We start from the raw sequence: 26,053 nt of genomic DNA on the forward strand, positions 1-26,053 counted from the left end.
CACTGTTTAACGTTTATATTTTAAATTTGTACATTTATTACTTTTTTTACAACGTTTTATTTGATTTTTCTCGATTATATACTACTGTTTCATTCTGTCGTGGCGTTTTATGGATAATTCTAGCTACGGATTATGGTTTTATATATCGGGACAGTTATCACATTAATTATACAGAGTATTTTTATACCGAAATAAATAAGTAGTATCCATTGGGCCGGCACGAGGGAGCATCCCCGTGGAAAATGGCAATATTCGACGGGAATATTACCCGTTTCCAGGCCGACGCTCCCCGCCACGAATCTCGTAAAGAAGATACATGGAACCTAACCTAACTTATTCTATCTCCTTCCGTTGAAGCGGCCCCTGCCTGTCCTGGCGGGCGCTGCGGCGGCAGCGGGACTGGGCTCGTCGGCCGGGACCTCGTTGCTGGACTTGCTCTTGTTGAAGCGTCCCCTTCGTCCGGACGAGGCCGGCTTGGATTCCTTCTGGACGGATTCGGCAGACGAGTCTACTTCTCCGGATTCTTCTCGGGCGACTGGTGCTGGTGCCGGTCTGCTGGATTTATCTGAAAGCGGATGGAGTCAGTCGCGTCGGATTGCTTGGTTATTTGAAGGGCTTACTGCTGACGACTTGTTCCCTCCTTCGTTTCAGGGTGGCTAGTAAGTCGTCGTTGCTTCGGAAAGGTCGCACGATGCCTCCTTTGAGGAATTTCTTTGGGGCCTCGGTGGTGGAGCTGGTTTCGACCGGTTGGGGTTCTTCTTCGTAGTCGCCTTCAGCGGGAGCTTCTTCTTCCTGGCATTAGACAACAATTAATATGTAAAACAGGGTGTTTTGGTAAGGATAAGTTAAGTTGATGCTGATATGGCATGAAGCGAATACGAATCTCATTAATGCAATGTTCAATGGCCACTTAGAATGAATTTCCAAACTTAAAAACGTCTGGTGGATGTACTGCCACTGATAGTATATAAGAAAAAAAAAACTAAATAGCCAATTACGGCTATTTGAAATTCTCTTGCCATTTTTTGACATTTGACAATCCTAATTATGTTATATTTTTACTTTCAAATCGATTTTTTTTTCAATTTCTAGACTAGATTTATTTCTAAACCTCTTAATATATTATTTGTAGTGAATAAGGTAGTGTTATCAGCGAGTGCAGATGTTGTTACTCCTCAGATTTAGACAGGTCACTGATATAAAGCAAGTACAATATTGGTACGAGGACTCTACCTTGTGATACACTCATAGAAATGTATTTTAAGTGGTGTTTGATATCTAGCACATTTGCCTGGCCATGTTATAGTAAAGTACTCTCATATTCAGTCATATTTTATCGAAAATTTGGACTATGCCTGGAATTTCAAGCGTTTTATTCGATTATATTCAATTTGAAAAACTCAGATCTAGTAATTTGTTGCCATCTGTTATCCAATAAGTTGGTTTACCAGGAAGGTGGTACTCACTTGTTTGATTGCATCGCATTGTTGTTTACCATTAATGATCATAAGTCTCTATCACCAAATTACCTGTTTGGCCTTAAAGAATTCCAATTATGAAGAATTATGATTTCCAAACTTTTGAAAGAGTCTGAGGTGTCTGTTTCTGTCGTATAGGATGGGTACTATATTGTAACAGTTACATACTCCTTTTGTTTGATGCAGATTGTTACAGATATTACACGTAATTCATATACACTTTATTTTCATAGTGTATATTAGTCACAGATTGCTTGGATTTTCAGGAAATTCTCTTTAATAAGGTATATTTTGGATTTTTTTTTGGTCCAAAAGGAATATATGTAATGCATGAAAAACTTGTAATAGTCCATTTACATAGTTAACATCATTATTTGCCTACAGTTTACCAACTCTATAGTATTTTTCGAATAGCTCCTTCAAGTGTACTCATTTTTCTAAGACTATTTGTAACATATTATTTATTGCAACTAATTTAGTTTCTTCTGTCATATTTAGTTGCCATTTACCTTTTGTTATTTATACATAACAATTGCCTGTTACGTTGAACTGCACCAGTTCTAGGTTATGTTGGATATAAAGGCTCGATCAGTCGTAGCTTATTGGCATAAAGCCAAACCAGGAACAGTCTAGTAATGTTAAATTTTGCCCGATTTTAGTACAGCCACACTCAATTGGAACCACATGTTGTACTAGTCTATTATTCAATTTTAACCAAGAAGTATCGTTCTGTAGCGCTTGCCATTGATAGGATAACAAAATACGAACTAATGACACCTAATCGTTGCTAAAGAAAATTTTTCGACTAAATTCGAAGTCCTAATAGACGTTCATTGATCTGTGTGCTTTACTCAATGATCAAATACTTCAACAGATACCTCCGAAATAGCGCGTCAATAATCAACAAAAAAGAAGATCTTATAGAAAGTAAATACTTTATCCTTCGAACAAGAAATATTTTTATTTTTGTTTAAGTACTATTTCCTATTTTTTACGACTTTGAAATTTAAAGTATCTCGAAAATTAAATTGTCACCAAAGTAACAAAAAATAAATCGTTTTCTCGATATAAATTAAAGGAAAAAAAGTTCCATTGTCTTAAACGAACAAATAAAATAATAACAAATAAGGAGTTAATGAGATGGAACACCATGATTATACGACATTTTATAGTTCTTGTTATCACACATTAAACAAACTCATTAAAATTCTGCAGAGGGCGTTTAGTTTTGTTATAAAAAAACTGTATATAATTTGAAATGTTGTACACGTCAAATCGCAGAACAGATGGAGATCTAATGTGTGATGAATTTACCGACCATTTAATAGCTCGATTTCTACACGTTAACATTCAAAACAGTGCGGCTATTTCAAATCAATAGAGCACCTCTTAGATCAACAACTACCGACAATAGTCGATGCAATCAGAGTATGCATACAACGCGATATTCCTCTAGAATCCGAAACGAGTGTGATAGTCTGATCTGATTATTAGACGTATATAGGCTTTACAATAAGACTAATTAATTAAGATAGTATTTTATACAGGAGATCATTTAAAGAGTGATTTTCTATATGCCATGTATGCATATAATACAACTATAGGAAATACTTGTTGCCTATTAGGCAGATTGTGGAACCACTAAGAGTAATATAACAAAATCAGAGTGTGCAACAAAAATTATACCTCAGGAGCGGCGGTTGTGGTAGTGGTCGAAGTGGCAGCTTTGTTATTCTTTCCTGCTAGGGGATTCCGTCTTCCTACCAAAGGTCCGCGAGCTGGTACCTTTTTCGGTGGTGGCGCTGGTTCTTCCTCGTATTCATATTCGTCTTCAGCCGGACGAGCAGAGCAAAGGGCGGCAATGGCCAACAATCCGAAAACAATTCTGTAAACAAATGACAACATTAATGTCCGGACTCTGAATCGTGTGATAACGGCAACGATATTTTTAACGCTAAATATCAAGTCTAGCGGTACGTAGAAACTGCTATAACATTATTGAGTAGATTTTTCTGCAATTTCCTTCGATTAATGTTTTGCTTCGCGTGGTTGATGGGTCCGTAAATAAAGGAATATTTCAAAAGAAAGTCTACCCATCAAGGCCGTCTTGTATGGGATTGTATAAGAATGTTTCGTAGGACGTTAACATCGATTAAAATTATTTTCCATAAAAGTACAGTGATATATGAGATTTTTAAAATTATCTACGTCGATATTTATAACATTTTTATGATACTATGAAATTATATATGTAGAATGTATATTTCTATTAAAATAAATCGCAAAGTTTTTCGTTTTAGTAAAAACAATTGGCCTGTTATAATATCACGCACCCCATTTTTATGGAGTTATTTAAAACCAAAGATCTATGTCAACAAGTCAACAAATCAACTATATTTATGCAAAATGATCACAGAAAATGTCGGTAAAAATACATATATGCCAGCAAGTCTTATTATTTCATATATAGTCAATTCAAAGTTTTTTTGTACATACGTCATCAAGATATTTAATGTATTGACCGTCGCAATTTGTAAATTCGTTTCAGAATCATTCAGACATCAGATATCAGACAGTATTTTCCTTCTAATTTTATTCTAGTTAAAAAGAGACAAAATGTGATCTGATAAGTTCGAACACGTAAACGAACGAGCCTGTCAAAGTCGTCCGGTTGTCAGACGTATGCATAATTCTCGAAAGCATTAGTCATAAGAGGCTATAACACTAACCTATGGTTGAATAATTAACTGTCGTTTTTAGATGTACTCCAATGTTAAAATAAATTATATTTGATAATATTTTTGTTCAATTATTTTATTTAGATTAGAATTTTGTTGTCTATCCAAGCTGAACTGGACTAAAACTCGACATTCCGACGTTTTGACGACACAAATTTAGATGACGTATCTATAAAATAACTTTGAATAGACCATATCACGTATAATCTATGGTTCAATAGAAAGGGCTCGCTCTATATTAAGTTCTTGCATGTATTCTGATGATTTTATTTAGTCTTCAAAGGCATTTATTGAAAAAAAAACGGTAAATTATATCTACTAATCAATTCAGGATACCGTTTCGAAAGAAATGTGTTTGTTTAATTTAATCCTTTCTTCTGTTTTGACACTTCAGCGAGTGGTAATAGGAAGGCACTAAGTCTGGTGTATACTCTGGGTACATAACAATGTATTCACAATACTTTCAATGTGTGACAGAATATTTTCATGCGAGAGGACGACTTTGCGGCTGTTACTCGCTATTTTAGCCTTTTTTACAACAATATGTCATTAAATTTGTTCCATTAATATCAGTAAACATCTGCGGAAATAGTTTTCATTCACTTTTAGCAGGTTGTAATACACTACACTTTGCTAATCTCACCCTATGAACAACTAGACTTTATGGCCACAAATATCAGGAAATGACTGGACCAACTCGTGAATTTTTTCACTTAGAATTGTCATAGAAGATTCACTTTTCATCGCCAGTCACAATGTGCTAGAAAAACTTCCCTTTTTGCCTAGCAAGCTATGAAACCGTGATGTTGAGACTATTTTGAAGACATTCTAAGTCAATTAAATCAGTCCCATCTCATGTAATCATTGGAGATGATTAATTCATCAACTACTAAGCTGTCCGAAAGAAAATATATATATTTATATTACATCTATTGAATTTTCAAATTTCAGTTATATTACATGCAATGGCTTCATACAAAGGTTAAATTCGTTTAATTATCTCATTAAAATAAAACATTTTATTCATATTTTATGACTGGAACGAATATCTCGACAAAAACTTAACCAATATCCAAATTAATTAACATTAAATTTCATGAATATATTCAAAATATATTAAAACATATCGAACACGTAATGATAACTAAATCGGCGTTAAATTTCTAGATAAGAATGTCCACCGAAAAGTCCACGAGCCATTCTCCTTGTATCAAAAAACTATATATGGAACAGCCGAATATTAAAATTAAAGCCAGAGAAAAAAATATGTATCGTAATACTAAAACAGTGCACCAATTATTACAGTTTGTAGTTATGGAACAGATTTCTGCGAATTAGAAATTGTTTTAGAGAGACTCGTAAACTGCAGCTAATAATATTTCGAAGACGAAAAAATTAATAACAACGGGTCTAAAATAATGGGAATGTTTCGAGTATAAACATTCGCAGCTCTGCAAGTGGTATTTAACATTTCTAAACGCTTTCCCCTCTTCACTGCACCGACCAAGTTTCCTAGAAATAATTTTCTTTTTTTCTTTACAAAGCGCACAAGAAGGTCACCGCATAAAAACTGATTTCTAACAGAACCAGTTTGATATAATCACCGCTAAATAGAAACAAATATAAATAATGAGTAAACACGACAGTGTTAATTAATCCGCTATCTTTATGTGAATCTTTCGGATAATTAAGATGCATTTAATTAAATAAAGAATAGAGTCATAAAATAAGTGAAAAGGGGAAACAAAAGTATGAATATAATGTTTTTACGAGACGCTGTTATACCTAGTAAGCCATGAGTCTTATATAATACACGATGTCTTAATGTTACGTAAGATAATTAAAATTATAAAACTGTACATAAAATTGGTATTGTGACTCGTATAATATAGGCACGAAGAAAATAAACTTTTCACACAATACAACTGCTTCATAAATACTGCCGTGTTATTGACGTATTTGACTTTAATTAAGCATGTAGGTTCTTGAGAAAATTCAGTTTTCCTTTGAGAAAATAACAATAACAAGTACTACTTAGTACCAAAAATCTACTTAACGAACATATGACTTCTAATTAATTGATCTCGAAAAAAGTAATTTATGTTTTTTTTTTCTTGTTTTACAAATACGTTTGATGATAATTTATGGTCCATTTCCTGGTAAAAGCATTTCCAGCATTTCGTTGCTGTAGAATATCTAAGATTTCTGAGCGAAAAACCGAATCGAAATTTAAAAGTATAAAATACAAATTATTCTCAAGTCAAACCTATTTGGCATATTTAGCTCCATCTGACTCTAACTCTTCTAATATCTCAAAATTACTGAAATATATTTTTTAATAAAATAATATATTATATATATACATATATATATATATATATATATATATATATATATATATATATATTTCATCCATAATTTTTTTGTACATACATCTTCGAGATGTTTAATACGCAATTTGTAAATTCCTTTTAGAATCAGACTTTTATTTTCCTTCTCATTTTATTCTAGTTAAAAAGAGAAAACATGCTGTCTCATTACTTCGAAAAAGTAAACGAATGAGCCTGTCAAAATTGTTCGGTTTTCAGACGTATGCAAAATTCGTGTAAGTTACAGTAATAAGAGGTTATAACTCTAACCTATAAACTATTCTGGCTGTATAATTAACTGTAGTTTTTCGATGTACTATAATGTTAAAATAAATTATATTTGATAACATTTTTGTTCAATTATTTTATTTAGATTAGAATTTTCTTCCAGTCACAGCATCAATAAACCTACAAACCCACCTGGAGCAAATACAATTATGGTTGAAGACATGGCGCATTAAAGCCAATGAATCAAAATCCACGCATATAACGTTTACCCTGCGTAGAAGAACATGTCCACCAGTAAATATCAATCATCGTCAACTCCCCCAAGCAGAGCATGTTAAATATCTTGGTATGCATTTAGATCGACGCCTAACCTGGAAGAAGCACATACTCTCTAAACGGAAGCAACTGGAACTAAAATTATATCAAATGTATTGGCTCATTGGGCGTAAATCCAAGTTATCATTAGATAACAAGGTATTGCTGTATGAGTCTATACTCAAGCCCATTTGGACATATGGAATTCAACTATGGGGTACCGCTAGCAAATCTAATATATCCATCATTCAACGGTTCCAAAATAAGGTGTTGCGTGCCATTGTTGATGCTCCGTACTATATCTCAAATAAAGTGATACAACGCGATATTCCTCTAGAACCTATAACGAGTGTAATCCAACGTGTTTGTGTGAAGTACTTCGAAAGAGTGTCAGTGCATCCCAATGTACTCGCTAATCAGCTAAATATGCGACGTGATAGTGAACACCACCTGATCTGATTACTGGACATATGTAGAGTTTAGAATAAGCATTAGAATAAGACTAATTAATTAAGATAATATTTTATACAGAAGATTGCTTAATGAAGTGATTTTCTACATGCCATGTATATATAATATAAATACAAGAAATACTTATTGCCAATAGGGCAGATTGTGGACTCACGAAGAGTAATAAAAAAAAAGAATTTTCTTGTATGTCAAACGCCAAACTGAACTAAAACTCAGAGCTGATGCGGCAACATTGCAATGTTTCGACGTCACAAATATCCGTGACGCATTATTAAAAAAACTTTGAATAGACTATAGATCTTTTACCATAATAACTATCCCGTCGGTAAATGTTCCATAGAAACAAATGGCCAATACTTTGAATAAATACATTTTTAACTATCCGCTATATGTAAAGTTTTTCGTTTAACGACAAAACCGGAAAGTAATTACCGACACACCTGGTAAGTGTGTATGTGTGCGCGTTAGATTACCCAATAGTAGTTCTAAAAATGCAATTTTTGCTTTATCTTTATATATATAAGAACGATCAATGGACTTTAAAGGCAATTCAAGCCACAGTTTATGGGAAACCGGCGAATTCCTCACATGCCACGTTCACTGTGAACAATTCCGAAGTAACATTTAATTAAAAATTAAATCGAACACATTTCGCACGATTAAAACTCTCTTGACGTCAGTGGGGCTTTTCGCCCGTTGCATTTTTCAACCGAAAGAACGAGTTTTAAGCGACACCTATTTTATGGTTGTCTTAGACTGTAGCTGGTTTAAAAGTTATACGTATTTTCTAGAAGATATACCCGATATATCATGTATCATGGTTCTGTTCTATTTCTAGGTCTATATAAATCTACAATTTGTCTTTCTGATAATTTAAATCTAGGTATATAACTAGGAGGACCCATCGGCCCAATCTCAGTATCTGGTGAAATAATGTTTAGACATGTCACTGCAGTATTTTTTACTATATGCACCTCACTACACAACACTACACAAGATCAGATGCTTTGATTCTTTTGAATCTGTGTCCTGTTCTGGTGGTATCCAATAGATGCAATATTTCAATATTCATATGAGAATGGAGTCCTTCCTCATGCCCCCTTGTAATTCTCTTGATTTCTTGACTGACTGTGGATATCTGAAGGTCTCGACGTAGGTAATCAGTCCTATAGTATTTGGGTGCACTCACAATAGCTCTCAGAATTTTGTTCTGAATATTTTAATTTAATCATAAAATAATGGTTCAGTTTTAATTTTAAGGAATTTGTTAACAGTTAAATTAACAAAGTTTCAAAAGGTCATCAAAATTAATTTGTACGTTCTATATAATTTAGTTCATACAACTAGCCTTTTTTGTATTACAAAAAAAAAACAGAATCCCTCTTGATATTAACTATATTTGTCATGGATTATTCATGTATTTTTTACATCATTTAATACTCAAAATCAAAGACATAAAACATATTATATCTCATACAAGCACCTGTATCACGTTAGATAAAAATCAGAAAAGATCAGACTCAAAATCAAAATCATGATACTCCCAACGTACAAAGAGACTGGTAATCTTTGGACTAGTAATCCTATGCTAGCTAAACAAAGTTCTTCAATTAACTAATAATGCTTGTAACTATTCGACGACCTCGAAATCAAATGGATACACGAAATTATTCAAGATTTCGACTTAAAACATGAGTTTAATAAATCAAAGTAACGCGGAAGCAATATCTTTACTGGATAACGCGCAGGAACTCTGGCAGGAAGAAATAGTATAATTCAATGTTAATTTGGGAAATACAATGGTGATACACTGATTATAGCTACCCTGCAACTTTTCCATACCATTTTTATAGTACGATTTGACCTTTGCTTCAAAATAGGCCTCAGTTTCGGCGATCCCCTCTTCATTCGACGAAAATTTCCTGCCAGCGAGCATTCTTTTGAGATCTGAAAACAGGAAAACAACAGAAACAGAAAGAAAGAGAACAGAAAAAAACAGGAGTCGTTTGGGGCTAGATCTGGAGAATACGGTGATGAGTAATTCGAAGCCCAATTCATGGATTTTGCCATCGTTTTCACTAACTTGTGACACGGTGCATTGTCTTGGTGAAGCAGCACATTCTTGTTCTTCAAATGCGGCCGTTCTTTGCTATGTAATAATCGCTGTTGATAGTCCTTCCTTTTTCAAGGTAGCCAATGAAAATTATTCCATGCGCATCCCAAAATAGAGCCCATAACCTTGCCAGCAGACTGTTGCGCTTTGGAGAGGGTTCATCGTGTGCAGTCCACTCGGATGACACACGTTTCATCCATTAACACATATCGACGCAAAAACTCGGGTTCATTACGCTTGATCATCTTCAAACACTGCTCCGAATCATCAACTCGTCGTTGTTTTTGGTAAAAAGTGAGCTCGCGCGGCACCAACTTTACGCAGATTTCTCATACCCAAATATTCGTGAATGATATGATATACACATTCAGTTGATATCTTTAGAGTGTCTGCTATTTCATTCAGTTTCAATTTACGGTCATTCAAAATCATTTTGAGGATTTTTTTAATGTTTTCGTCGTTAACAACATCTTTTGGGCATATACTGCGTTCACTGTCTTCCTGTGCTCATTTCACCACGTCTAAGCTTAGCATACCAATCCTTGATGGTTGATTTTCCTGGGACAGTGTCAGGAAACTCGGCATCAAGCCAAACCAAACTTTTGCTTCAACTGTAATTGTTCCCTTCAAAAAGCAATATTTTTATATTATATAAGTATTTTAAGCATTTCAAGCAACAATTAACAGGTGGATAGTATCACAGACACCGTTGAAAAATAGTGCAGAATATGTTACCGAAGAAATATACTGAAGTCTTTAACCTTAAACTCTCACATCTCAACCAAAATGTTTGAATAAATTTTTATTTAGTTAATTTAGTTAGTTTGAAGAAGGTGGAGGCTTATTCAACAATAAAAAAACTGAAGCAATTGTACTTCGATACATTGGAACTAATTATTTGAATACTTTACATATATAGTACACCATAAATGGAATGCCGAAGAAGGTAATGAAAAAACTACAACAAGCATGTAAAAATAAAAATCAATGAAATATAAGAAAATATATTGGCCAATTTTTTTTAATCTCATAGGCTTTGAGAAATTATGAAACCTCCTCTATTACTTAATATTTACCAAAACTGAAACATCGTACCTTAAACCATTATATAGAAATAAAAAGGAAAACCAAGGTATTGCTTCTGATATTAATGTTAATGTCTTCGATTAGACAAAGCAGAAAAGGCGAAAACAAGTAACACGCTGTATAATAAGCAACACTTCGTCATAATTAAAAGATGTTATGTGGTAGAAGCCGAAGAACGCAAGACTGTGGTTACACAAGCACAAGACACATCTTTACATTACCGAGAATGTAAATTCCAACGTTCATGTTCAACAAAGGACAGATTAAATTAACAATAAATTATCGTCACTTGCAGTAAATATTCTAACGTCACAAGAACTGCGTGAAATATCAACAAAAATTGATCGATAAACTTAACAATGCGCACAAGTACCTTAATGGATAATAAATGTATGTAAATACATTCCTGCGATTCTGTAGAGCTCCTCAATATTCTTCTCGTAAGAGGACGAAGAAGAAAAACGACGACTTTTTCCAAGGTACTGTTAGTCCGACACGTTCATTGTTCTGCTTCGTGCGATTAGAATGTGAAAAAAATAGCTCATTCAATATATATACAGTTTTTTTTATTTATAGTAATTATTGTCATTTATAACTCCTTTATAAAAGAAATAAATGAACAAATAATCATGTATATATAAGTTCTACAAACCAAGAATTTATCTTTATTAAGATATGACACTCATATTGATAAAATAATGCTCAATGAATTATTTTAAAATTCACAGTATATTCATTGTAAGCGAACGACGAGGCAGGAACTTTGCTGCGTCTTTATCATTTCTAAATTAAAAACAATGAAAACATGAAATTTTAGTTATATTCCTAGTAAGATAAAGGTTACAAGAATGCTTATAAATATAGTGTTGACATCTTACGTCTTACACAATCAAAAATAGTTAAAAACACCAGCTTCTGTTTCATAAAAAGTGTTACAAAAGAACATGGCAGAAAAATATCCTAGAAATCATTGAAAATATATATTAATGGAAGAATTAAAAGTGATACATCATTAAAAAGATGTCTACAATAAGTCGTATTAATTAATAAATGTTCAACGGACAACAAGCTCTAGACGTTATTTTTAACTTTTAACCTTCTACATTATAATAAAAACAATGTATAAAATAATTCTGGTTTGTGTATATATAGTTTTTTTCTTTATAGTAATTATTGTCATTTATAACTCCTTTATAAAAGAAATAAATGAACAAATAATCATGTATATATAAGTTCTACAAACCAAGAATTTATCTTTATTAAGATATGACACTCATATTGATAAAATAATGCTCAATGAATTATTTTAAAATTCACAGTATATTCATTGTAAGCGAACGACGAGGCAGGAACTTTGCTGCGTCTTTATCATTTCTAAATTAAAAACAATGAAAACATGAAATTTTAGTTATATTCCTAGTAAGATAAAGGTTACAAGAATGCTTATAAATATAGTGTTGACATCTTACGTCTTACACAATCAAAAATAGTTAAAAACACCAGCTTCTGTTTCATAAAAAGTGTTACAAAAGAACATGGCAGAAAAATATCCTAGAAATCATTGAAAATATATATTAATGGAAGAATTAAAAGTGATACATCATTAAAAAGATGTCTACAATAAGTCGTATTAATTAATAAATGTTCAACGGACAACAAGCTCTAGACGTTATTTTTAACTTTTAACCTTCTACATTATAATAAAAACAATGTATAAAATAATTCTGGTTTGTGTATATATAGTTTTTTGTTTATAGTAATTATTATTATTCATAACATATAAATATATACATTCATTCATAACATACATAAATAATGATGTATATATACATCATTTTTACAGACATTTTTATTTATTAAGATATATTATGTCCACTTTGTTACTTGAATATCTCTTATATCTGTAATTAATGTATCTAGTTATCTGTGTTTTGGTCTTCCTTTCCTTCTTTGCTGCCTTCTCATTCTACAAACACTCTTGCTATATCTATACTGTGGGTTTTACTATAATTTAACATATAACTCATCCTTTGTATTTTTACATATTGAAACATGTTTTCCTATACAGATATACGTTCTAATTTCTTCTCGTCAACATTTGTTAACACCCATATAGAAGTTGCAAATATAGAATTCTCTTAGTTATATTTTATTTATTTCTTTACTCCCTTCATTGTTGCTAGTGATTGTTAGTACCAAGTATACAGTATTTTGTTATTTTTCATTGATGAGTACAATCTTACAAAGTGGATTTTCGGCCCTCATAAGCAAATATGTGTGTTTATCTCTCTTCTTACACCAACTTTATTTTGAAATTGTTGGAGAGTAAAACAAGAGACTCTTCTTTCGAAGAAATCATCATAGGTACCATAGAAATCACTATAGCTCGAACATTTCGTACAAAATATGAACAAGATATTGATTTCTCATCAGTTTTGATGAGGGTAACTGAAAAAGTCAGGAAAACTGATTGAATGATTGGTGCTAAATCGTTGAACATCGTTGTCATGGACAAAACCTGCAAATATCTACAGCAAATAGTTGTTTTAGATGCACAACAAAGAACAGATATATACTGACTCATAAATCACCAGAATTAAAAAAAAAACATCACACATTTTGCGTACTTTTTCGGACCCCCTGTATAACCCCAACTAGCACCATTTAATTTAATAACAAATGTCAAGATTTACACACAGTAAGTGACCGACCCGATAAAAAATGTGCGGCACGATCTACTTTTGAAACAAACAAAAAAAATACGTTCGGTCGGTCTCACCCATCTTACCGTCCAGATCCAGCACCTTGTGAATATGTAATCAGACCTTGAAACGTACATAAATAAGGTTCCTGTAACGGTTGGGTGTAGGCTGGCAGAATAGGTTGTCTGAAAAACTGGTTCCATTTTTAAATCGCACCACTAAAAATACATTCGGACGCAATTAGAGTAAAATGCGAATACGCGATTGTTTGGTCAATGACAATCGGCGACAATACATTTCAAATGCGCCGTAAAATTTTGACATAACAATGAAGTGCTTAATGAGTACATGTTATATAAAACAATAACCTAAATTCATTTTTTTGAGTTCATAAATTGTTACTGCTCCTTGAAAGGATTTCATATCTATCTATTTTTTTGATAAGAATCTTTTGCCACAATAACATTTGGATATTTACGATGTACAAGGATCCAAAAGTCACAGGGAACCAAACATGGTTGATGAGCTAGATGTTGAAACAATTCTTGCTCCATTTCTATGATTTTAATAGTGGTTTTTTTTAAGTTCGTGTAAGTAAGTGTATTATGTTAATGGAAAATCATTTTTTCTTCTATAAATCGATTCCTTTTTCACGAATATTACGTCTAATTAGTCAGATTAGAACAATGATCTGAGCTTACCAGTTGAAGATAAACCACTCACAAAATTAATTTTACGCTCCGAAAAACTGAAGTTTACCTATTTACAATGTTATTTTATCTACTACCAACTAATCACTTGAAAGTCGGTACAAATAACAAATTAGATTTGTTTAGTTCGTAATTTAATTTTGTGTATATATCACAAAATTATATTATTATTTTTGTATTGTTTGGGCTCGACTTCAAACGGCTTTTGCACTGAACGACTTTCGGTCTTGCGTTATATCAGTTCGGCAATAAAATTATACACAAATACCTGATTATTTTAGATAAAAAAATATGTGAAAATGTTGTATGTGCTTTTGAAATTTCAGGGTTTGCCTCGATTTCCCCCCTTCCCCCATCAAATCATGATTACTTCCGATGAGGCCACCTCGAAAGTGCACTCTTTCGAATAAAAAAAGAATTTTGAAAATCGGTACAGTCGAACATAGTACTACCTACTTCTTTCAAGTCAGTTAAAAATAGTTCAAACCATTAGCTTTTGTTTCCCCCAAAGTTTTACAAAAGAACACAACAGCAACAATCATTGCCAGACAATATTAAGGGAAACATAAAAAGCAAAAAGCATCATCAAAATATAATAGGACGTCTGCAGTAATCCGCATTAAAAAATGTTCAACGGTTTTGTCTGGACAACAAGATTTAGACCTTATTTTTAACTTTTAACCTTCTACATTATAACAAAAACAATTTATATAACAATACTGGTTTGGGGTCTTCTTGTTCGGACAGTATCATCATCATCACCGTAGGGATTAACCACTTTTTATCATCGATTGTTGCAAATCGCGATTTCGAAGAAATCACAAGACACCAAACCGGTCCTGCAGTCGACGCAAACGGGTAAACAATCCGCTGTCATTTTTTAATTTCGACAGTCAGTTTAGTACGACCTTCAATTTTCCCTCGTTACGGTAAAACATGGGAGTGTTGGGTCGTACCTTTTTTTCTTTCAAGGAAATCTCTTACGGGCGCGCATATCTGCTTTTCTCAGGGTTTTTCAGTTTTGACGCAAACAGAAATGTTACCTTAATTGAGGACGAGGAATTTAATTGAAAGTTCATTAAAATTATTTGGCCAAAATGATAATACCTGATGATTACTCATTTTTAACATGTTTAATGAGCTAGATGTTGAAACAATTCTTACTTTCTATTATTCTTATTTCCTTCTGTAAATCGAGCCTTTTAACCTTAAAAATTTCTTCCCAGCGAACATTTTTTTGCGACCTGATAACAGGAAATAGTCGCTGGGGGCCAGATCAGGAGAATACGGTGGATGAGGAAGCCATTCATGGATTTTTGCCATCGTTTTCTCTGACTCGCGACACGGTGCATTGTCTTGACGAAGCAGCACTTTCTTTTTCTTCAAATGCGGCGGCTTTTCCGCGATTTCGTCCTTCAAACGCTTTGGAGCGGGTTCATCGTGTGCTGTCCACTCGGATGACTGTCGATCTTCGGTGTGAAATGATGAAGCCATGTTTCATCCACTGTCACATATCGGCTCAAAAGCTTGGCTTAATTACGCTTGATCATCTTCAAACACTGCTCCGAATCATCAACTCGTCGTTGTTTTTAGTCAAAAGTGAGCTCGCGCGGCACAGAGCTTTCTCATACCCAAATATTCGTGAATGATATGATGTACACGTTCAGTTGATATCTCTAGAGTGTCTGTTATTTCATTTAATTTCAATTTACGGTCATTCAAAATCATTTTGTGTGTTTTTTTAATATTTTCGTCGGTAACAACCTCTTGTTGTCTGTGTTCACCGTCTTCGGTGCTCATTTCACCACATCTAAACTTAGCATACCAATCTTTGTATACAATATACCAATTATACTTAGAATATTCTTTTAAAAAATATTTTATCAAATATAATTAATGTATTATAGCATATTACACCGTAAACGTCAGAGAGAGTAAAAACACGTTCATATATATAGACATGGGGATTAAAAGAACAAAAAAATACTAGATTATTAATGACATCAGATTAAATAGAAACTAATTCCCCGAAAAAATCACTTTCACATCTAATATAGTTGTAAACAAAATTCGATAATTCGTCATGCTCATATCTCCAACAACCCTTCTAAACGTTACAAAAACAACGAACAATATCACCCGTAATTCTCTACGGTATTTAGATAAAGAACCCTAATTAGTTTTCGAAATACGTTCACCCGATGGAAAAGATAAAAGTGATACTTAAACATGGCTGCTAATTTGCAGTAAGATTATAACATGTCTGTCTGTTGTTTATGCAACGGTACGGTTGTTAGATATCGTATCGAATATTATCTTGCGGAATAACATAAAAATCATTTTAATGTCAAAATACAATCGCCAAGTGACGTAATATATAATAAAATATTATTATCATTCTTGAAACCAACTCATAATAATATCATATTCTACATAATTAATTATGTGTTTTTTATTTTATAATTTGTAGAATCAACTACAAATAGAGAGTAGTTTTTGTAATTTTGAAGCTTCACTACAGGGGATGGTCCAAATAATATAAACATCATTCAATAGAGTACATTTCATAAAGTCAATTCAAAGTTATTTTGTGCATACATCATCTGAATTTGTGACGTTAAAACGTGGCAATGAAACCGCATCAACTCTGAGTTTTAGTTCAATTGTAATCTAAATAAAATAATTGAACAAATATGTTATCAAATATAATTTATTTTAACATTACAGTACAAAAACTACAGTTAATTAAACAGCCATAATAGTTTATAGGTTATATTTTATAGTTATAACCTCTTATCACTATGGCTTTCAACAATTTTGCATACGTCTGACAACTGGACGACTTTGACAGGCTCATTCTTTACGTGTTCGAACTAATCAGACAGCATTGTGTCTCTTTTTAACTAGTATAAAATGAGAAGGAAAATATTGTCTAATTCTGAAACGAATTTACAAATCTTGATGACGTAAGTACAAGAAAACTTTGAATAGACTATATCTTAGTATTATAACCAAAGTTAACTCAACCCTCGCTACAAACATTCTCCACAACAGTAACATTCATGGAAGGGCTGCAATTAAGGAACCCCTCATATGTGTAACCCCTGTATAATACTGACAAAACACTATAAATCATGAAAATACAATTAAAAATTGAATAGAACTAATCTCAAATAATTCCAATATCAAATGATTGTAGATTAATTGATTAAATAGATAGTAAACTAACCTCTTTATTATCAAAATGGCCATGATTTTTTTGAACGAAACATTTTCTGAATACATAAAATTGAAATATTGCTTAAAAAAACGAAGAATCATAACAGATATATTGACCAGACATCCTTGACAGATATTTTATATAGTTTGGTTTGTCATCTTTTTCGAAAACAAACAACTTTCAAATGTTTATTAGTCCGAAAGTTATAGCTTACTTGATTTCAATTAATTATCTAATGAAGACTATCGAGATTGGCCCTAAATGGTGGAAATATCATTTTATTTACGTCAATAAAAACAAGAAAAATCAAATTATGTCACCTGTTTATCTATTTTTTTTTTTTTTGATATTTTAGGCTACCAAATAACGAGCGGTCAACGTTGGAGGTCGTCCCAGAAGACACCCGGTTACCGGCATGACTGGGATCATTTTCCTTGTCGGATTTTGCACACTTGCTTTATAGACAATCACAAACATAGATGTATAAGCATGCTCCAGCAGGATTCATCCTATCGCCTTGGCTACAGCACTAACTCAGTAGGCTTCATGTAAATGTATAGGAATCCGTTGAAGATATATGCTTCAGTAGTTGCACCATCAACACCTCTGTTGGATTAACGGTAAGGAAAATGGACCATGAATATGCTCATAACAATGATTAGCCTCAAATAGTGCTTTCATATCGAAGAGAAACATCGTTGGCTATCATTAATAAATAATTTAAAACAATTGTAATGCCCAAAACCGTCTAAGTTGATTCCAAAATTCAATAAACGGATTTATTTAACATGAGTACGGATACCTTTGCCGACAGTATTGAAAATATTAATGAATATCAATAGAAAAAAGTTACACCATTAGTTAATAATTATAGCATAAAATTAGCTCAAAAAATTAATAAAAGATCTAAGAAACTATATTCCTAATGTGATATTTTAATCGATTTACTTATTATTGATTAAGACATCTCAAACAAACTTCTGTCAAGTGTAAAATGCAGTCGCAAACAAATAAATAATAAAAACATCTAAAATAATGCAAGAAAAACATTAACAATTTCAATTACTTATTACTAGAAGTCAAAATTACAAATACAGAACAAAAATGCTTCCCTATAAATAATTGTTGGAAGGATAATCCAATGTTAAAGTTATTCAATCATTCCAAATTCAAATGCTGTATAGAGATGTTAATGCGTTATGCTACATTAGACATAGACAGTCATCTTTAAAGTGTATATGATTCAAAATAAAAGGTAATAGAGCTAAAGTAATAAAAATGCAATTAGCTAATATTTTAGACCCTGTTTTTCAACTAAGTAGAGACTACAAATCACTGAATAAAGTCCCAAGCGTGGATTATGGATGAAACCAACTCCTAATCTTCCTAAACTTAAATCAGTAGCCTTTATTTTCGTTTTAAAGTTACACTGATTTTACTGAAATAGCTGTATTCCTCTATTCCAAATTCCTGATCTGGTCACCAGTGACTACTGGCTTTTTCTAGACCTTAAATGATTATTCCAAAGAGAGAAGTTTGTCTAAAATAAAAATGTGATCGTTGAAGTGGAAACCTATTTCAAAACAAAGACCAATAGTCCAACGAAAAATGTGCACAAATATGGGGTTGCACTAAATTATGAAACTGACTAGCAATCCAGCGCTGCCAAAATAAAGTTTTTCGATTAATTACTAATTCTTATCGGTACGTAACCAACGAAAAGCTGCCCGAAGGTCTCGGGATCAAATGGTTACTCGAAGTGATCCAAGATTTCGCCTTAAAATACGAAATAAGGTTGCTAAATAACAGCAACATGGAGGCAATACCGCCACAGGACAACAGACAGAAAATCAGAAGAATGAAGCGAATCAAACCAAACGAACTTATATATAGTCTATTAAAAGTTATTTTGTACATACGTCGCAATGTCAAGTCGTCGCAATGTTGCCGCGTCAACTCTGAGTTTTAGTTCAGTTTGACTCTGACGTACAAAAAAATTTTAATCTGAATAAAATAGTTTAACAAAAATGTTATCAAATATAATTTATTTTAACATTATAGTATATCTAAAAAACTACAGTTAATTATGAAGCCACAATAGTTTATAGTTTAAAGTTATAACCTCTTATCACTATTGCTTTCAAGAATTTTGCATACGTCTGACAACCGGGCAACTTTGATAGGCTCATTCGTTTACGCGTTCGAACTAATCATACAGCATTGTGTCTCTTTTTAACTAGAATAAAATGGGAAGGAAAATACTGTCTGATTCTGAAACGAATTTACAAACTGCGACTGGCGATACATTAAACATCTTGATCACGTATGTCCAAAAAACTTTGAATAAACATTTTTTTGGTTTATTAACTCTGACGGAGACCAGAGCGATGAAAGAAACGCATAATTAAAACTGAACAAAAATACAGACAATTTAAAGGAATGTACATAATAATCACCTGAAACTCTTAACTAGATCAATAACTAAATTTCAATTTTTTTCTCGACAAATCACGCACCATTCCTGAAGACGGGAATCGGATTTCACGGTGCTTTGGTAATTTGTGTAAAGCAAGAATCCTAATTGAATCAACACGCGTCGCTTTCTACGGAACTGGCTATTTTGCATTTTTATTGTGTGCGGCTTTTTCGTGGTAACCCGGATAACCTTTGCGCAACAATTAAAGGTAGAAATCACGAGAACTCTCCGAAGAAATATATGAAATTGTGATTTTTACTGCTCGTAAATAATTCATGATCATTCCGGTGATGTAATAATGTCATAATTTCTTGAAGCAAGCTTTGGGTTTTTTAATAAAACATATGTTCTCATCAGCTGACTCGATTGAAAAGGATATGTCAACTATGAAAAAACTCTTTTAGTAAAAAAACAGTTTTGAATGTTTTTGCTCGTCTGGCATTCAAAAAAAGTTAACACAAAGCCTTTGTTTTCATTCTTACGATATTTTTATAAAGGAGAAAATTATAATAACAATGCTATGAAGAAATTATGGAACTGTACAAACCAAAAAGGTGCGGCATATGCAGTGTTAAACAGTTAGTACTGAATATTATAAATGTCTTTCTCGAAGAGGTCGTTGAAAGGATACGACGTGTTTCATATTAAAATATAAGAATTATTCGAACCTCTTTACATTCTCCATATAGAATCACTTGACTCTAACTAAATTTAATGCTATTAAGCATCGCTCAAGAATATATACTAATAAATCATATTACAAATATAATTCTCAACCAATCTTGATAATCCTAAATATAATAAGACCTACAACAATCATAGTCGATCAATATAAAGAACCACTAAACACATTACCAAGCATTGAGACTTGCATATCACAAAAATCACAAAAGATCATTTGGTTATATGGAGTCATTCCTCATCTACCATATGGCTAAAAGATTGGACTACCTTGAAGAATATTAGATTAATATTCGAGAAATGTATCTCTCGTCAAAATGTTAAAAAAGAGATGATAATGATTTAAAACAAACAACGACACTATTTAATTTAAATATCACCCATTAAAGTTAAATACCATTCCTAAAATATATATCTAATAATAACGAGTATTTGAATATAAAAAACCAATTTATATTCAAGCAACTAAACAGCCAAATATATTTATAAAATTACATCCAATGCAAATTATTCTTCTCATTAACAAACCACTCTGAAAACCATTTTAATCGAATGGGAACCGCGAAATGAATATATCATAGGATTACATCACGGTCTTTCAAAAACATTAGATTCCGAGAAAGAGGATAAAGAATCCAGCGTTAACTATGAGAAGAAGAGAATAAAAAGGACATAGAAGAAGACTTTTTTTTTTCATTTTCACAGAAACAAAAGTGTATAAAAGCATGAACAGTGCTGAAATTAAAGAAACGTAGAAGATATAGGAAATATACTAACCGTTCATTAGATATTAGACAATGATTTATTTTCAATATAAATGCATCATTTTTATAAACATTTGCCTGAAAATTAACGTAATCTAGTACATTTTATGTTATTTACTAATAAATCAATAAATGTCATATATAATCACGTTATATATGAAGGCCATTATAGTAGAAACAATATCACAACAGATTAAAACAAGAAGTGAAATGTGCTATAATGTTACTATACGGTATGTCCGTGAATTCAAACCCATGAAATCGAAATACTAGCTATCGGCAATTTATTCCAACTAACTAAACTTAAATATTATCGATTAAAGACGAATTATTTATGAAAAATTACCGACGACAAAACGACAGGATACCCTTGACAAGAGCATGTGTCTGTCTTTCCCCTCCAATGGGTCTTCAAGGAAAAAAACGTCAATATTTGTCAATGCACCGCATCTGTTCGATGACCTTGAACACAAATAAAGTCATAATTTGCTAATTAGTGATTTTTTCTTCGTTTTCAACGACGACCTTTCAATGAAAACATTAGAAAACCATTTTGACTGCAACACGTCATTTCCATAAGATTGAAACGAAATTGATTACGTTAATTTGTACTATAATGACATTTACTTGAACCGGATATAACAAATTCGGGAATAAATTGCTGTTTTTGTCCATAGATGACGTAAAGTTCGTATATATAATATATAAAATAGAAAGAATAACACTAGACGTACAGACAGTTAAGTCATGTTGTCATAACGTATGTATAAGATTGGGTTTCACCGATATATATATACAGACAAAAATATTAAAGACTTTGTACCAACATCATATATTATTTCAATAACAAAGATGTAACACCAAGATAAAACTGTTGGTAAAATCTAAATATAACAAAAATGAAATATTTCGGTTCTCTTTATTCTAACCGTAAAAATGTTTGAGAATTTGACTAAATTGAGGTAAATATTGGTGTATTTATCTAATGGTTAAAGAACGGATGCTGATTAGTGGATTAGTGTGTTTTTCATCGCTTGAAAACCAAATTAATCACGTCTTTAAACCAGTCATAATTTGATGTAATCCTGCTTATTATTCAGATAATCTCTACCTCAATTTGTGACCAATAATGAAGAGAATATAGTGGTTAAATCTAGTATTATCAAGAAAGATGTATACAGGTAGAAACAACAACCTAAAGAGATATACAGTAATATCAAAATGAATTTACAAGAAAACACCGTACCGGAGCAAACGTGAACTACACGTAAAAGGTAAATATGCGCCCCAAGGAAAGTAAAATACATTACTTGGATATACGACTGTTAATTAGGTGGATTAGGCCTCCAGGTTGTACCACTACATAAAGAACGCGCCTAGAACTCTAACTGATAGGTGGTGTAGAAAAGAGTTCAATGGAAATATAATAAAACAGTACTCTAATATACAAATTATTATAACTTAATAATTAATTGTGATTTTAAGTCCTTCGATACCATACAGTTGTTTTTAGTGGATGCAATGATGTTTCATGAATTAATTGAGGATTCTGTGTTCCCCAAAACCGACTGTTGAAAAATGAAGAAAATGGGCTTCATCGTTTATTATCAATTTAGACGAAAAATCGAACGATTATTTTCAATAAATATTGTCACTATTTCTGCTCGTTCTTGTGGCGTATATTTATCCATAATAAAATATGAAGGTCTACACAACATAATGGTTAAAGCGAAACTGAGCTAAATGTCACATAACCAAAACGGCGCTCAATCAAAATAGTAGCGGTACTTTTGGCCCACCCTATACATTAGATGTACTATAATGTTAAATTAATTTATATCTGATAACAGTATTTGGTTTTATTACTTTATATAATTTATGATTTCGTTGTATATCAAAGCCAAAATGAACTAAAACACACAGTTGATGCGGCAACATTGCGGCGTTTCGACGTCATTGATTTAGATGACGTGAGTTCACTGTTTCATTGAATGGTCTATAAATCTGACGCCGAAGCTTTTCAAGAATATATAGAGATTACGCAACATCAGAAAACAACAATATCACTCCGGTCCGCTGTCTTGGCCAACAAAGAGGATAACACCATTCTGCAACTGCATCGTTAGGTTGCAAAAATTCGCAATAGAAATAGTGGAAAGTGTGTCCCGTTGTTGCCAAGTAATACTCGATGATAATAACGGGGATCGGTCATCTTATTAACAAGAAGACATTCACTTGTTAATTAAAAAGCATGCGGATTTTTTCTAGCATTTTTTTTTGTAACGTCCCAACACATTCGCGACTGCAAAGAGGAGACCGCCGCATAGGTGTTCCCGCCACCGCATAGGTGTTCCCGCCACCGATTTACATAATCCAAAAACTAGACGCACATGTCTCAATGCCGTGGAGTCTTCAGAAAGGTCGCCCGACATCTGCCCAGTTAATTAGCATGTAATTTACCGAAATATTATGCCCGTGTTGCATTTAAAATGTCAAATTCACCGCAGAACTGGTTAAATCTGATACTCCAAATCAACATTCGAGAAGATATAAATAAACGCTATTAACGCGGTGAGTTGCCCAAAAAGTTAGTTCATCATAAGTGAAAGTAGAAGAAAAAGTAAACGAAATTGAACAAAGACCCCGGCAAAACGAATACAGTTACGCCCAACTGTTTTTAGATAGCTGATATACTGATATACTCGACTGGAACAGATACAAAAAACCAACGATTCTATTTCCGACAAAGAAATGCAATAACAAGATTAAATAAACCGGGCTAGTCATCTGAAAAATAATCTTCAAACGCTTCGGATAACAAAAAAGCGGAATTCTCAAAACTCTAGTTCAGAAAAAGTTGAAAACGGAAGTGATATAGCGAATAACCGAAATACTTACTAATTACGTCAAACAAATTATAATAATCATCTATTAAACGATCTTCAAAGACTTTTAGTAACACAATATTGAATAGTTTCCCGAAAACATTTAAAAGATTCATTAAAAATAACTTAAAAGGCTCGAAATTCAAAAAAAAAACTTTAAATAAAACAATATGACTAGAAACAATCTTCAAATCATCACAATATCCTGGAAAGTATTTTTTAAAATGACTGAACACTTAAAATTCAATTACCACAAATATTTTTAAAATAATAAAAGTCTAAAATAAAACAATATCGATCAATTCATTTATTGTTATTAACCAAATTAATCTAAAATATTGATTAATAGGGAGGGATCATAGTTGTAAGACTTAATATGTCAAAACAGTGTAGTGTAAAATCCAAAAACGCTAATACAAAATCATTATAAAACAATATAGTCAATACAAAACATCGTGAATAAAATTAAATACTTCGAACATTTTAAATAACAAAATCATGTGTGAAAACAAACAACAACATTAAAGCCACAGACCCATTAACATCTATCGAAACGAAGCTGGCTCATCAATCAACAACATTAATAGCAATATCTCTCTATAGTTGATATTTTATTGGCTAAATCTAGGACAATCATAAAGGCTAACTGACACAGGATAACGAAAAAATTAATTTACTATCGTGTAGAATCAAATGTCAAAGTCCGTGAAGGTCCGTAGCAAAGTGGCTTCATCGGATGCAATTTTGACCGACGGTTACGCAACAACATCAACACGTACATTTTCTTAAGCGTGAATTAAAGAATCTTTTGGTGGCATACGAAAGAAGTCCCATACGATTTCACATTTTATTACGCAACTATTTTACATACAACGATAAACAACTGGCTACTGCATATTTATTTTCTTTATTAATCTCTTCGTTATATATTTCAATAATTTCCTAAATAATAAAAAATATTTTAAGCTCAGTTAAAAAACTATAAAAAGGCCAACGTCAAGTGTTCTATTGGATTAGTTCTGGAAAATTGAAAAGAAGATATCAAAGCAATTGAAAAAATTATTTCTGTCAATGTTATGTCGAAGGTGTGGTAATATTTTCTCTGTCGCAGTTACACACAATCGAAATCACCAAAGAAGAGATGAAATTAAAAGCCGATAATATCTGACATTTAGAATCCAACCCAAAGCCAAACCTATAAAAACCAAGAAATCGAATAGCAGAAAAAATCAAAGTCACGATTTTCAGGCAGGAACGAAACCGGTTATTTATGCACTTGCTGGGGAAAAAGTGAAATGATACATATATAAAATAGGTATTCGAACCCTTGTCATAGTGATGGTATCAAACGAAATCAAAGAACAAAACAAAAACGGAAGTTAGATAGTACTCTAAATAATGTCATATGTCACTTACATAAATTTCGTCTTCATCTTTTTTTGCTTTCGAAATCAAATTTTTGTTTTTGTTTCTTTTATCGGAAAATCGCCTCTTAATCCGGCTGCACTCGCGCTATTCATACAACTAGATCCACGGACGGAGTTAAGCTTACATTTATAAACTTTGTTCTTTGATTTTCCCTTCACTTTATAGTCGACCAAGGAGAAGTGTACGCAAAAATTTCATACGGACAATTTGCAGAACTTTAGGTGGGCCATCGCTTTCGTTAACGAAATTAATTTTTTTTTCACTCCCATCTTCCGATTTCGTGGTAGGGGAGTTTGTTTGGTTTGGGAGTACCATCTTTGATTTCTTTTTTGTCTCGTTGCATTCTTCGCATATTTGAATTATTCACGCTTCTAGGTTTAATGGCGCCA

General features: G+C 32.5%; 2 protein-coding genes across 2 annotated transcripts in view; one reads left to right on the plus strand and one right to left on the minus strand.

The window, feature by feature from the left end:
• The window catches only part of LOC143202999 (solute carrier family 35 member E2A), a 173,246-nt gene extending 155,272 nt beyond the window's left edge, over positions 1–17,974 (plus strand). Inside the window, exon 5 of the mRNA XM_076415075.1 lies at positions 17,786–17,974. Coding sequence (XP_076271190.1) covers positions 17,786–17,849 — 64 coding nt within the window. The 3' untranslated portion in view covers positions 17,850–17,974. The remainder of the gene's footprint in view (positions 1–17,785) is intronic.
• On the minus strand, positions 1–25,809 carry LOC143203001 (uncharacterized). The gene is made up of 4 exons (XM_076415078.1): positions 25,653–25,809; positions 3,165–3,363; positions 621–792; positions 1–565 (listed from the first exon to the last, which is right to left on the minus strand). The coding sequence occupies exons 1-4, from the start codon at positions 25,667–25,669 to the stop codon at positions 339–341; spliced, it is 615 nt and encodes a 204-aa protein (XP_076271193.1). The 5' UTR covers positions 25,670–25,809; the 3' UTR covers positions 1–338.
• Between the last annotated feature and the right edge of the window lie 244 nt (positions 25,810–26,053).

Source organism: Rhynchophorus ferrugineus, unplaced genomic scaffold (genome assembly GCF_030347505.1).
Source record: "Rhynchophorus ferrugineus isolate W39M unplaced genomic scaffold, kcgeb_rfMv2 rfM9, whole genome shotgun sequence".
In the NCBI taxonomy this organism is placed as follows: Eukaryota; Metazoa; Arthropoda; class Insecta; order Coleoptera; family Curculionidae; genus Rhynchophorus; species Rhynchophorus ferrugineus.

Coding starts and splice junctions, on each gene's coding strand:
- LOC143203001 (XM_076415078.1), bottom strand. Junction 793..3,164: donor CCACAACCGCCGCTCCTGAG/GTATAATTTTTG, acceptor GTCTAATGCCAG/GAAGAAGAAGCTCCCGCTGA. Junction 566..620: donor GAGGGAACAAGTCGTCAGCA/GTAAGCCCTTCA, acceptor ATCCGCTTTCAG/ATAAATCCAGCAGACCGGCA.